This window comes from Hippoglossus stenolepis, chromosome 22, assembly GCF_022539355.2.
Source record: "Hippoglossus stenolepis isolate QCI-W04-F060 chromosome 22, HSTE1.2, whole genome shotgun sequence".
NCBI lineage: Eukaryota > Metazoa > Chordata > Actinopteri > Pleuronectiformes > Pleuronectidae > Hippoglossus > Hippoglossus stenolepis.
This window is the reverse complement of record NC_061504.1, coordinates 6641883-6657172: the sequence shown is the minus strand read 5'-3', so window position 1 is coordinate 6657172 and position 15290 is coordinate 6641883. Positions and strand designations below refer to the sequence as shown.

The 15290-nt window shown below is 41.8% G+C and overlaps 1 protein-coding gene across 2 annotated transcripts; it reads left to right on the top strand.

The window, feature by feature from the left end:
- The first annotated feature begins 3003 nt into the window (after positions 1-3003).
- Positions 3004-14282, top strand: LOC118101317 (solute carrier organic anion transporter family member 1C1). Of its 2 annotated transcripts, XM_035146960.2 has the most exons (15): positions 3004-3368; positions 5214-5344; positions 6408-6549; positions 6686-6818; positions 6909-7027; positions 8173-8319; positions 8469-8567; positions 9596-9838; positions 9941-10105; positions 10706-10901; positions 11031-11196; positions 12452-12636; positions 12768-12832; positions 12980-13097; positions 13229-14282. In XM_035146960.2, exons 2-15 carry the CDS (start codon positions 5243-5245, stop codon positions 13719-13721), a joined length of 2373 nt encoding a protein of 790 aa, XP_035002851.2. In that variant the 5' UTR covers positions 3004-3368; positions 5214-5242; the 3' UTR covers positions 13722-14282. The 2 variants fall into 2 exon arrangements, with proteins under 2 accessions (XP_035002851.2, XP_035002852.1); XM_035146961.2 differs by lacking the exon at positions 5214-5344.
- The last annotated feature ends 1008 nt before the right edge of the window (positions 14283-15290 follow it).

The window sequence follows — 15290 nt, the reverse complement described above, 5'->3', positions numbered from 1 at the left end:
CAAGCGGAGAAAGCAGAATCGCGGGCTGACCTTATATATACAGTCTATGGGGCTGACCAGCGCGGAGAAATGCACGTCCCGTGTGAACAGCCAGGCGGCTGCGTGCTGGAGAACGGCGCTGCGCTGCCTCGCAGCCTCGCAGCCTCGCTGCGTCCGGTGTAAACCCGGCGTAACGAGTGGGGGGGCTCTGTGTGTTTGTGCCAGTGTTACAGTAGTGCTGAACACTGCGGAAGTCTTCCACACTGCTGGCTGTGTGGCGTTGACACAAATTCCAGCTCACGCATGGGAGAGCGAGCGGTCGCGCCCGAGCAGCTGCTGCAGCCTCCCAGTCCCAACGATCCAGACAAATGCCACATGTGAGTGAATCGCGGGCTGACCAGCGCGGAGAAATGCGCGTCCCGTGTGAACAGCCCGGCGGCTGCTTGGGAACGGCGCTGCGCTGCCTCGCAGCCTCGCTGCATCCGGTGTAAACCCGGCGTAACGAGTGTGGGGGGGCGGGGGGGATGAGGTGGGGGGTGGGCCAAGGCCATGTAGGGAGACTTCCAGTGTATTGTTACGACACAATACACAGGAAGCTCATTCGAGTCACTCAAGCATGACGTTTCTGACTTAGAGGAACCATAACAAAACGCGCGAGTGTGATGCATGATATGTCCCCTTTAAGGTTAAAAACAATAATAGCAATTTTATTTAAAATCACATTAAATAATATCAGACTTACATTGCAATCCCAATGAACACCTTCTCTCTGGATGAACAGTTCAGTTTGTTTGTCTCCACTTTGAACAGCTCACCTATTTTACTAATAAAACATAAGATTAGAGCATTTTTTGGATTGGTGTACATGTTTGGTAAAAATTTGAAGGGTGGATACATTGTCGTTGGTACAGTGTTTAAGGAGGAAGTCAAGTTGATTTATTCGCAAAATGGTCTTTGTCAAGGAAATCTGACATTCTTCGAAAAACACACACACACACACACACACACACACACACACACACACACACACACACACACACACACACACAATCTTTGTGCATATTTGAGATATGTCACAGAGACAGAAAGGTCACTTTACTCTCTCTGTTAATGTGCCCTGGCTGCATCTAACATGTCTGAACATCTCGTGTAACTGACACTGCACGCACTTCTTCTTACATCACATCATTTTACACAAACACTAGAGGTCAACATTCACATAATCCTCTGAATCACCGGTGTTTGTTTGGGAAAGTTCACAAAAGTTTGCACAGTGGACTAAGAGCCAGTGCATTGTCGCTCTGCTACTGTAAGTTTTAACTTAACTGTTATACACTGACAATAGAGTTGTAGAGAAACCACTTTATATGTACTATTAACAACGGTTAATAAGAAGAATTCATATTGTTGTATTTTTGTTTCATCGTCATCTTTGCCTTTTTACAATTGTATTGATTGTCCTTGAAAATATATGTAAGCCAAATTTTCACAATAAACAGTTTTTATGCATTTTCTTTTTCAACGCGTTCCGTTGATGCTGCATTACACCTGTTATCATGTTGTCTCACATATGGCAAGTTATACAGTTTCCATATGCTCCATTTGTCTCACTATAAAGCTACAATAACCATTATTTTATTGCTAACAATAATTAATGAGTTAAAGAAATAACACCCTACCGAACAATTATCCTCAACCTGAGCATTTTAGCATCTTTCAGCGATTCTTTTGGTTTTCTGGTCTGCAGCTTTACTCTTTTGATTCACTCTCACCACCACGAAAACAGACACTATACTTGCCATCCGAGTTGGGTTGGACCATAAGGAAGAAGCATGTTGGACCTTAAGTATGTCACACTCACCCCTTTAATACACAGATTCCCTGTATTACATATTATTTGCACATGTGGATATTCACGCCCACACATGCAGGCTCAAAGTTGAAGGATGTAGCTGATTACATAACCTGACCTGATCAAACTTTGTGTTTACTCTGTGCTATAGGTTTTCTCCTCTGATAAAAACTAAACCAAAAGTGATGGTTCTTTTTCCTTAAACAAGTTTTTAAATAAGCTTTTAGCACGTCATATCATTTATTACAACAGTTATGAGCAGTGTTTATGATATTTTATGATTGGTAGTCACGTTTATTGCTTTTATGACACTGATTAAGATTTACTTTTTTGTAGATAAGATCGAACAAGCTGTTAACGTGCCTGTTTTAAGCTTGAAATGGAAATGATATTATTTCCTTTGCATTTATTATATTATTAATACACTCATTTATTTTTTACAAAATGTCTTGTCATTGGTGAACATGTGAGCGTTCAGTGCAGTGACTGATTTCTCCAGCGGGCTGTGCACAACACAACAAAATATCACTGAATGCCACTGCAAGGCCACCAAGACTCTATCGTTGCTTTTATTTATTTTTTATAAAGCAAAGTCAGTCAGAATCCGAAAATATGTCTTGTAGAGTTTTATACAAATCACATGAGGTCACTAAAAAGTGATGGTGAACTGCTGCGATACAAACCTGTCTCTAGATGTACCTGAAACTACATCCCGTCACAACAGACCTGCACCGAATGCGCCAAGTAAAGTTTCTCACAGAGGGAAAGTGGTAAATACGTCCTTTGCTGTTTCTGTACAGGAATGTGACGACGCTAAATCTTAATCCTTGGAATTTGCGAGGGGCCAAAGCTTGATTGCATGACCTGTTGCTTGGCTGCCTGAACGCTCCCCACGGGTTACTGGACCAACAGATCCAGTCCAGAATCAGGTGATGCACGAGAGGTGGTTAGGACATTCATGACACTTGACTTATCAAAATAAAACCTTTCTTTAAATCCTATGTAAAAGCAACAGGAAGTGATATTTTACCTTGTGAGAGAGAAAAAAAATCCCACAGGCCTTTGTTAGGAATTAATAATCATTCTTCACCTCTACCCTCCCTGCTGTTCTCTTGTTGCTGTCCCCCTCCTGGCTGGCATGTGTGTAGAATAAAAATGTGTGAGGCCTTTTGTCCCACTGGAGCCGAGGAACAGCTCTAAACCCAGACAGGAGAAATAGAGGGAGAGGGGAGACTCCAGCTCCCCCAGCCTGGAGATGCAGGTATTTAAAAAAAACTTCCTCAGCGGGGGCTTTGCAGTCGTGACTTTTCTATTTCTTGTGGTGGCATGATGTTTGCCTCTGACTCTGAGTGGGAGCTGTAACCTGGACAGACCTGAAGGGGATTGTTGTTGGTATTGTACGAGCTGAAAACTTCTCTCAGGACAAATGAAGTCACTGGAATCAGGTTTTCTCTGTGACGCGGACTCGACCAGCAGCTCCTGACATTTACTGAGCTGAGAGCACGGTGAAGAGAGGACACTGGTGGAGTTCACACAGGTACTGTCTCATACTGTCGGCCCTCTGTTTCCCCTCAGGTGTGATTTTACAAAGTGACAGACTCGGCCTTGTACCGGACGATGGCACCTGATGAAATGTTTCAGTGACATCAGAGAAACAGTCGATGCATTTGTGTCATTTTGACGCATATTCCTGTTTTTCTCATGTGACATTTTGTCTGAAGCTTTAATCCGTGATACCTAACGAGGGTTATATTTTATATTACAATGACAGAAAATGTTGGTTCACACCAACAGTTAATCATCATGCGGAGAACGAACAATTTACTAAATTTATTCAGAATTATTAATTTGCTTGATGCAAAATATGATGTGAAAAGTTAGTGAATCAAGTTAAAATGGTTCCACTCTACACTCCAGCTTAATTCTTAAAGACATAAGGTATAAAATATATCTTTAAGAATAAACATGAACTGGACAGTATGAGCGCAAAGGCTCATGGTACTGTTAAGTTAAATAAAGCTGTTTTAGATGTTATTTTAGCAATGTGTTAATGTTCTGACTTGGGTTATTAGGTTTTTATGTTTATGTGTTTGGGATAGTTTCGAGTTCAAATATTTATTTTTTACTGTTAATGTAACGTAATGAAATGTTAGTAGTGATGTATTTGACAGGGGTCCGGTCACTATTCACATGAAAAGTGAATAGTTGTACCTCTAGGTTGTGATTTAGAATCAAAAGCTTTGGTGTCAGTCTTCATACTGAGAGTTAACGCCAATAAAAACACATCTGTACATAAGCCTGACCTACATTAAACATCTCCTTTACTGTCAATGGTGGACAAAGTATTAAAAAACGTTTTATGTAAAAGTAACAATAGTACAGCAAAATGCATTGATAATGTTACTTCTGCAGAAAATATATATATCTTAGTAGATCTATTAATGCTGTCTATCTTTGTCTATACATGCTTTTCTTGCAGTGGCCTGAGAGCTGATACCTGCACATACACCGGCAGTACAGTACAATAAAGTACACTACAGTACAGTACAGTACAGTACAGTGCAGTACTACCATTGTTAGGATTTTAATAATATAATTAGACACTATAGCCCCGAAAAGGATCGATTTTACACGCACCATGTTTGTACCTTAACAGAAAGAATTTATGTTTTGTTATGTGTTAGGACTGTAATCCGTGGCATACAATACACTGTACTTAAACTTGTTCTCATACATAAACCTTTATATATATTACAGTATTCCTTTAGCTTTATTCAACATCACACATACATGAATGCACTGTGCTCATTAAGACACTGTGACCTATGCCTTAGAAAGAAATCAAGAAGCTGCCCCAGCTTCTGAAGGCCAGATAGGAAAGGCGTTGTCTTGTCCGATGAATACGCATGCTTACGCACACAGAACATACAGCCGATAAAGCAGAAACACAATGTTTCTCACTCCAATAAACAACAAACACTGTATCTGCAAAACTACTAAAGACTCATAAAGCTTCAGCCGGATAAAGGCTTGTTTTTAATACACAAAGCTTAACACTGTCAGAATGTGAAGATTTGCCCAGCTACTATCAAAGGAGGGACGAACCTGGGAGCGGCTCCTCATCATTGGCGGATTCCAGTGCCTAGAGGCTGGGACCAGCCTGTGCACTAGCCACGGTTACTCCCCCTCGTTATTGACCAATGAAGTTCTACCTACTATTATAAATATTGCACCCACCGTCCGTTCGGGGCGACTCTTGACTACCCCGAGCTACTGACTAAAAGCCGAGGCTGTGCCTTGAGTGCCCATAGCTATGCTGTACCTTTTCATTGCTTCTAAATAAATACTTTTTGAACTAAGACCAACCCTTCTCATACCTAAGGATAAAAGAACACGACACCATACAGTAGGATGGAAGAAGCCGCAGAGGACATAGAAAAGATGACCTCCCAGCAGGCTCTGTGTGTCCCAGACAAGACGACCAGCAAACGGCCCAGAATCTCCACTCTCAAGGTGCTGAAGCTAAACTAAACTAATCAACACTTCTCTCCGTCCTGGTTATGTACACTTACATTTCTTTATGGGCTGAAGTTCGTTCTACTCATATGAACGTCACGGATGCTAAAGAGACGGTGCAGTGGTGCAGTTGTTACGGCCGCCGAGGAGGTTACGTTTTCATTGTTGTGTGTCTGTGAGCATGATTATGCCAAAAACTACTGAACAGATTTTATTGAAAGTTTACATGCAAGTTAAGTAAATTGGTGATCCTCAATACCCTGTTGGTGTTACTTCTTGTATGTGTCAGCCCCATGCTACAGACTGACAACCTTTCACCAGTCCCCCCTTTGACCCTTGTGTAGATGATGGAGAGAAAATTGTTAGAAAAAAATGTGAGATGCACATCTGTTTTGCTGCACATCTGTTTAGTTCCCCAAAAGTAGGTGGAATCAAGCCAAGAGCCGATCTGAAGTTGTTTTGGAAAATCTTGCCAATCTATATATCCCACTCCAGGTCGGCACATCACGGTGTGTGGAACACTTCGGTATCAGTCAGTGAGCTCAGACTCAGACTGATTGCAGCACCGCACAGCAGTCATCATCAGCCGCAAGTTAATGGAGCATTTCATCCAAAACACATTTATACTTTCTTTCTCTACATAGGTTTATTTCAGTGTGGAGATGTCGGGGTGTAAAGTGAAACTCCACAACAAATAAACCCGAGCAATATTTATTTGAGCTCTCCTATTCATACATATGCAGTATGTACAATCATGAGTATATAGCTGAGAATCAAAGCCATTAGACATTATATATTAAATACAGTCAATAGAAAACCATGCAGGAGCACTGCAGTAACCCCTGATGGGAATGAATTTCGTAATAAAGAACCTCCAGGGTGCCCCCCCACACACCGGGTGGAGGAGGTGGAACAGTTTCAAAGTTTGGATGAATATCCTGTGGTGGTTTGTAATCACATCCTTACCCACAGTCAGAGCTCAGAATTAGATCAATGCCATTGTGTGTTGCATTTAAAAAAAAAATTCTATTAATTCTCCTTCTTCCTTTTTGTCTCCTAGTTGTTTATTGTGGCGCTGTCCTTCGCCTATTTCTCCAAGGCCCTGACAGGGACCTACATGAAGAGCTCCATCACTCAGATCGAGAGACGCTTCGACCTCTCCAGCACGCACATCGGACTCATCGATGGCAGTTTCGAGATGGGTACCGTCTATTACTCTAACTCTAATCCTCACCGATCAGGCCTCACCTCTGTTCTGGACATTTTATAGCTGATGATTTTCTATAAGTCTTCTCTTCTTCCCCTTGATCTCTTGGGTTTCCCTTCCTTTGGACGCAGGCAACCTGCTGTTCCTCGCTGTGGTCAGCCATTTTGGTGCCAAGCTGCATCGGCCCAGACTCATTGCCATGGGCTGTTTGCTCATGGCAGTGGGGGCCTTTCTCACCGGCCTGACCCACTTCTTCATGGGAAGGTAGATGTCAAAAAAGAACAACACTCGATTTTAGAAACTTTTGTAAATGTCATGTTTAATGTGTGAGTGTGGCACCCCTTTCTTTCGCAGCTACAAGTATGACACAGTCATAAAGCTTTTCCAGAACGACAGCGTAAACATCGCTGCCTGTGTGGGTCCACTGGAAGAACCTGAAATTCTAGTAGAACTTTCTTTAGAGGACAAGAAAGGTGAGACTCTAATAACTATGGTGACTTTAGAAAAACACATAAACACAAAGAGGTGGCGTAAACAAAAAGTCTACTTTAACATGAAACCTGGTTAAAACGCTTCACAAGTCACCGGCTTTCTCTCAACCAGCCCTGGAATGCACTGATCCCGGTCTGACCTTTAAAGCCACTTGCCTCCCGTGCAGCAGCTTCAGAAAATATCAAATCCAAATCTACACTTGTTGGTGAGATGCTTTTTGAAAATGGTGGCCCTCGTAATAGGAAAAGTCAGACGCAGTTTTCAACAGAGCCAATGATCACTCTGTATGCAGACGGCGGAGCAAACAGACCAAGAGCTGATTTGGAAAAGAGGGGGGGAAAGAAAGAGAGAATAATGTGTGTGCAGACATCCGTGATATTCATGGTCATAGATCCAGTTTGGTCATCTCTTCATGTGTTTTTCATCGTGTTGAGCTGCCACTTTTTGATCTTATTAATTCTGGTTTCCTGAGATGAGCTTGCAGCTGAAATGTAACTTTAGCCTTTCTATAGTTATGCCATAATTAGATCTTATTCTCACAAAAAAATGCAGCCAGAGAATGCAACGTATTGATCGTGTTCGGCTGTTCAAACGAGACATATTCATGGAGGACAATGCAGTGGTATGCAAAGCTAAAACCAGTCCTATTAAAATGATCCTGATTCACTACCGCAGTGTATTCACACATCTGGTGTGAGGTAGCGGACATGATTTCCTCTTTCTGAATGAAATACAAGGAGGATCAAGAGAGTGGTTTTATAAGTTTGATGTATCTTTTTTATAAAACTTTTAGACAAACATGCAGAAGAGTTTTATTTTAGATACAAAATCTTTCACAGCAATCTGGGAATAGTCCATAGCACTGAAGAGGTGCTTTAATAGTTATTAATGTGAAAGAGAAAAAGTTATATGATGATATAAGGGAGCAAATGCCACTGAATGTATTTTAGAAAATACTGGACAGCTTTAAGATCAAAAACTATAATAAAACATGTTCTTATATAACAATATGCACACACACACAAACACACACACACAGCACAGCTCTCTTATAGCATCAGCCAGCAGGTGTGTGTATTTGTATTTCCTATGGTGTGTGTCATGTGTGTGCTGTATGACTTTGCAGCCTGTGTGAGGGAGTCGGGCTCCAACATGTGGATCTACGTGTTCCTGGGGAACGCTCTGCGGGGCATCGGAGAAACCCCGGTCACACCTCTGGGCATCTCCTACATCGATGACTTTGCTAAGGCTGAAAACTCTCCGTTCTACATAGGTGAGACATTATTGCTGGTTCTGGGTCTCCAGTGGCATTTAAAAGAAACATTAGTGGTAGTGATGAAATTAAATTAAATGAAGATGCAGTTGACTCTTACCCTCACTTCAACTACATACAAAATGTTAATCTTGTGATTGTTTTTGCAGCATGTCTCCAGACCATTACTCTCCTGGGCCCCATGTTCGGTTTCCTCCTGGGCTCCTACTGTGCCAGACTGTATGTTGACATTGGATATGTTGATATGGGTAAGTTTAATGCGTTGCTTTTGCAGGAAGTACACAGAGCTGAAGTCATGACAATCACGTCCATGTTGCCCTATCGCGTTGACCAATTGCGAGTCGGTCTCAGCTGTCAATCATAAAGTTTCACCTCGTTTTTATAGCATCAAATATCCAATCAATCTTTCAATCTTTATATACAGCATAACAGTGGGGGGCTTATTGCATCTTGAATTCATGCATATCCATCAATGCTCTCTTCTAAAGTCTGTTCTAGTCTGATCTAGTATCCTAACATAAATAAACAAAAAATACATTTACTTCATACCTGCACTTGATTACATTGTTCATGTATTTGTACTTTACTCAAGTATATTTATTTTTGGGACCTTTTACTTTAACTCCATCACAAATATCCTCAAATATCTCACCTCACCTCTCCACTACAGTTTTACAATGCAATGTGTTACATGTCCATACATATTACTTGTTTTTTAAATGTTTAAAAATTATAAACGACGAGAGGGGATTTGGTTCAATGATCCAATCAGAGTGGACAGGCTCCATTAGAGACGCCACCGTCCAGACTCAATGATGTGGTAGAACATTAATATATGTAGAACATATTTGTACTCTTGCTTAAGTAAAATGTTCAATTACCTCGTCATTATAAAAGCTAACATTAAAAAAAAAAATGCAAGCAGTAGTGGTCAGTAAGAGGGTCATTTGGCTGTCATTTGGCAATTTGGGTTTGACTCTAAAATCTTCTCAGAAAATGAATATTGTTTTTGGAACTTTGATTTTTTTGAGCTTGTGACCAAGGCTGGAGCTTTGGTTCTGCTTCATTTGGACCAGCCCTGCTGCTCATGGTCCAAAGGTTTGACATTAACAGGTGAGGACGTCTTTAACTGTCCCTGTGAGGAACTGTCTTCCAGATAAACTCTGGTGTCTAATATGTTGACTTCACACAAAGGAAGTAGCAGAAATTACAACACACACATTTTACGCTTGTCCCTGCTGATCACTCACTTGAAATCTCTTCTCTTTTCACTCAGACAGTGTGACCATCGATCCTCAAGACGCCCGCTGGGTCGGCGCCTGGTGGATGGGCTTCATGGTGTCCTCTGCTCTCCTGCTCGTCTCCAGCGTCCCCTTCTGGTTCCTGCCCCGCTCTCTGCCCGAGCAGGAGGGAGATGAGGGCCAGCCGGCCAGCTCAGCCCCGGGTGGGACAGATGTCGCCCTCAACAACAACAACAACAACAACCACCACAACCTCAAGTTGACCGAAATCGCCAAAGGTACAGTGGAGAAAATCTTCCTCTTCATGGCACTGGTGACATTTAATTTCCAGCTCGATACAGATTAGGTGTTTTACTTTGCTGGGTGATGTCCTGTCGCAGGGTTTGTTCCGTCGCTGAAGCGGCTGTTGGGAACTCCTGCTTACTTCTTGCTGCTTTGTGGCAGCGTCCTGAAGTTCAACTCCTTCATCGGCCTCTTCACCTTCAAAGCCAAATACATGGAGCAACAGTTCGGACAGTCTGCATCCAGAGCCAACTTCCTCATAGGTAAAATAAAAATGACTTCAAACTCACAGTTAGGGATATAAGACTACTGCATATAACACATGGTCAAAGTTGTAACTGCGTGTAGACTATTTGAAACTAACAGAGAGCTGGGAACAGAATAAATATATATATATATAATAATGGATATAATGGATATAATGGACAGAGGTAGTAGGGATTTATCATGTAATTCAAATCACCTAACCATAATCATTAAAAGTCTCAAACGATTGACCATTTGCTACACGACTGTAGGCCTACTGTTGTTATGACTGAAGCTTTCCTTTATATATAATTGTGGATAATTTACCGCTTGAAATTCTTTGCAATCTTTGAAACGGCAAAAAGCTTGCATCTCATTTCTAGTGGGCGACAGTTGATTTGATCTACAGATAGTAATCTAATTAGTAGGCAAAGGATAACACTGCGATTCATTGTACAGAAGGTAGATACATATTTCTGCCTCCTATGAAAATGACGGGACGCAAACCAATAGTTTCTGTGTTTAGAAAAAGGCGGATAAATGTGCACATATTCTGGAAGAAAGTCTATAACTAGGCATCCCCCCAGTGTCCAGACCCCTTTGACTTTCTCTTCCAGGTGTGTTGAACCTGCCCGTGGTGGCGGTGGGGATCTTCCTGGGAGGGCTGCTGATGAAGCGCTACAAACTGAGCGTGGTGTCGGGGGCTCAGCTCTCCTTCGCCACCTCCTTCATGGCCTACCTCCTCCTGCTGCTGCAGTTCGGCACCAAGTGTGACAACATTCCCGTGGCTGGGCTCACCATTTCATACAACGGGTCAGACATGAACTTGTGGAAAGATAAAGACGACTTCAGCTTTGACAGAATAAATGTAAATGTATATTTTCTCCCGTGCTTGGATATTTCCATTCTGAGTCTAAAATATAGGTGATATTTGCCCTGCAGGACGCAGAGTGTCTCACACGACAGAGAGATGCTCTTCTCAGAGTGTAACAGAGACTGCTCGTGCTCGGCAGAGGAGTGGGATCCTGTGTGCTCAGACAGCGGCATCACCTACATCTCTCCGTGTTTGGCTGGCTGCCTCGGCTCCAGTGGATACGGCAAAAACACAGTAGGGCCACAAGAATGCACAGATGTACACTGTTCACCTTTATCAGACAAGTAGCAGGAGATATTTAAGTTTGATGAGTTACTTGGCTACTGAGGTTTCACAATTTAAATCCTGCCAAACGTATTTGAGCCTCAGCAACCTGCAGTAAACTCACTCGACAAGATTACCTGCATGTCAGCTAAATAAAGAAACCAGTTATATATTATTTTATCTAAGAATTAATTTATGCTCTTCTCTCAGGGCAAAATACAGTTTACCTTCACTGTTAATGACCGCCGCCAAGGAGGTCAGGTTTTCATTTGCGTTTGTTTGTTTGTTAGCAGGATTATGCAAAAACTATGGGACAGATTAGCATGGAACTTGGAGGAAGGATGTGGTGTGGGTCAGGAAAGAATCCATTCAATTTTGGTGCAGTTCCGAATGTGGGGATGAATTCAGGCTTTTTTTTTTATCACATCCTATCTCACCTAACATTTTGAAATAGGACATTTTTCAACATTTTCCTTGATTTCTGGTGCAGATCTGAGTAAAAGTCTGGATCTAGTGAATTTAAATGTGCTTCTATCGAAGAAAAAATTCATGCAGTTTTCTCTGGACAAAATCCAATTTACCTACTAACATAAAAGTCGAATCATTGTATTCATTTTTATTTGTTTAAGGGCACACATGATGTAAAAAAATGTATTACTATGTACATACAGTATGTAAACCTATGAAGGGGAAGCTATTATTCTCTGAAACATGGGTTAATGGGTTCAGCGACACACGTTAGGTTCACTGTGTGTACCAAAATAAACTAAGGTCGAAGGTCGACTATTACAGCTCCCAGCTGCATCTCTCTCGTCTTCATACAGCAAATAAACAGTCCTTATCACCATTTGTTGTTTGTTATTGTTCCTCCATTTTATAATTTTTTATCCTGTGACCCATTTATCCAAATATATGTAGCCTATGAGAATCTGCTTGCTTTCCTGCTTCATTTAGAACTGGATCATCTCTTTCATTCAGTTTTGTTCCCCTTCATTTGTTCACGACATTACAGTCAAGATATATACATCTAATATCTGGGCAAATCTATACCGTGTTACTGTGTGAGTGTGTAAATAGCCAATCTAGAGATCTTATTAGTTGTTCCTAGAATTTCTTAATGCAAAATGTAAGAAATCCCTGAAAATTCATCTATCAGCCTGACTGGAGTTTGAAATTACAGTATAATTGGATGTTACTTTACTTATCTCTGTTTTTTTTCCCCCAGGTTTTTCAGAACTGCAGTTGCCTGTCCGCCTCCTTCCCGGCAGGCAGCAGTACGTCGGTGAAGCTGGGTCGGTGTCCCCATGCCAAGGACTGCAGCCGCAGCTTCACCTCCTACATGGCCGTGTCTGTGCTCAGCTCCTTCATCAACTCTCTGGGAGCAACACCCGGCTACATGGTCATCATACGGTCTGTGCACCCCGGACGGAAATATTATTCCTAACCATTTTAGATCCGCGTATACCATTCTTTTGATGGTATTGGCAGCATCTTGCAGGATGATTGATATGAGTGACCTGGTGCTGTTTTTTTTATTACAGATGCATCACACCAGAGCTCAAATCACTTGCTCTGGGTATTCAAACCTTGGTAACCAGGACTCTTGGTGAGCCTCATTACTGCCAGTTTCATGAAAAGTAGTTTTAGTAGTTGTTTTATCCATTTGATTTTGATTTGTTTTAGTTTAAACTGATCTGAATCTCATTTCTTTGGTATTAGTAGTAACAGTTCACATCTGGCTGATACTTTGTAGGTGGAATTCCTGCACCGATGTATTTTGGGGCCCTGATTGATTCTACGTGCCTGAAGTGGTCGATCAAGAAGTGCGGGGGCAGAGGAGCCTGTCGCATTTATGACTCTAACATGTACAGGTATGTCACGGGATACAAATGTGGAAATAGAACATAATTATTACATGTACTTATCTATCAGCACCACCTTACACACCCACACATGTTTATTTCTCTGTCGCCCTCTGTGCATCTTTTGTCTGTATTTTCAGGGTAATCTTTCTGGGTCTGATCACTTGTCTCAGTGGTTCCTCATACATATTCATCATCGCCGTCATCATCCTCCTCAGAAGACAGTTTCGAAAGCCAGAGCAGGAAACAGAGAGACAGCGATCGAAAGGTAAGGAAATCGAACTTAAGACCTCATCGAGCCCCACTGAGGATCAGCTCACCGCTCCCAAAAGTCCCATCCCAAGAGTTTTGGTGAGGATGGCGTCAGAGCTGGAAGAGGGAGGGGACATTCAAAGAACAGAGCGGCTCGCCAAAGATGGCGGACAGCAACAGTCCCGCTGCCTGACAGAGGCCACAGTTGAGCTCTCCCCTCCTCCTGCTAATGGAGCAAAGTTAGAGCCTCAGTCCGAGGAGGAGGAGAGAGAGCAGAAAGATGAGGTCTCCACGGAGTCAAATGCACAAGTGGATAAAGAGAGCGCAGAGGACAAGGACGAGACACAACATGGCAAAGAAGCTGATGGACCACAAGACTAAGGTGTTTACCATCAACTGCATATGAAAATGGACGTAGACTCAAGGTACAGAGAGTGAAGCCAGCGTGGAAGTGCCTGAAACCTGCATTCTCTCAACTCCGCTGGTTGCAAAAAGAAGTCTATGAGAAAATGACGTCTCACTTGATTTGTAACGTCATTAAACATTTTCATATGGACTTTATGATCGCATTTTCTACTTTCAAGTCTTCTTCGACACAGCATGATGTTCATTTTGTAAATGATGGTCCTATTTAGAGTAGACAATATAGGACAATCGGCATTGGGGCCTGGATACCGTGTGATTGAAAGCTACTAGCGTCCAATAGGTGCAGGTCGCAGTTGAAGGTGGGCGTTCAGTGTCAGACTCACCCTCAGCTCTTCATCATAAAATAACAACAAAATAAGATGGAGTGTATAATTTCTGTCAGGTTCCTTCATATCAAGTGTCATGTACTTAAAGTGCAAATTTTCTCAATCTATGTAATTGTTTTAAACCTGCAGTAATTATTTGGCCACTTGAGGGCAGCACAACAAGATGTAAACACTACACAATCATCAGGTCTGGTTTGCTGGTTGCTCCACGATGTTCATCAGACAGTTTCTGCTTTTATTTTATATTCATTTGTTGTTCAAAGTAAAAAAAGACAGTGATGAGAGCTGTAAGAGTGAACCAAAAGAGTTCAGTTGTGGCCGATTAGACCTAAACAATTTGTTAAAAGATGGAATAAAGCGACAGGATACAAATAAATCAAAAAATATAAGATAAATCATACAGACATATTGATTGCGATGGCAAAAGGTTGTTTGTCTAATGTCTTTCACTTGTTGCAGGTGGCATTTAAAGTGATGTTTATATACATAGAATAGAGGATCGCTTTCTTCCAACCAGTTCTGTTACTGAATACACACTATAATGTGTACAAGCTTTCAAAATACTGTCTCACAAATGTTATTCTGGAGGGAAAATGGCACAATTTGAAATAATGAAACAATGAAACATACCACCAGCATCTCTGACCAAAGAGTTTATCATTTCCATGCATTTCATTAACGACTGGAATCTATTGCCTCTCTATACTGAACAGACCTTTTCAGCCCAGATGTGTGTGACTGTGCTTTGGACACTTTGGAAACATTTCCGGTTAAGTGCAAACACTGTAACCCTCCAGGTGTGGATGCTCTCAGTATGAGATTTATTATTTTACAGGCCACAGCACCAATCACCTTTACAGACACTGACCACATGTCTGTTAGTCAAATCCCTGCTAACATTTTATCCCTCTTATGTCCAAAGCTCGAGGAACAGAAATTCCGCAGCACCGAATGTGACAATGTAAACAGAGGCAATGCTGCTATTGTAAATGGAGGAGCATGAAACCAATATGAAACGAGCTGTTCCTCGTGAAGGCTCATTCAGACCAGACTTTAGATTGAGGGTCCTCTGTGGTATAAATGGTTTTCTTTCTGTGACATGAGGCAGCAAATTAAACTGTGATGCAAAATCTATTTCTTTGCAATTAGTAAAATAAATCAAGGCATGTGATACAGGATGGATTTTCCCTTGACTATA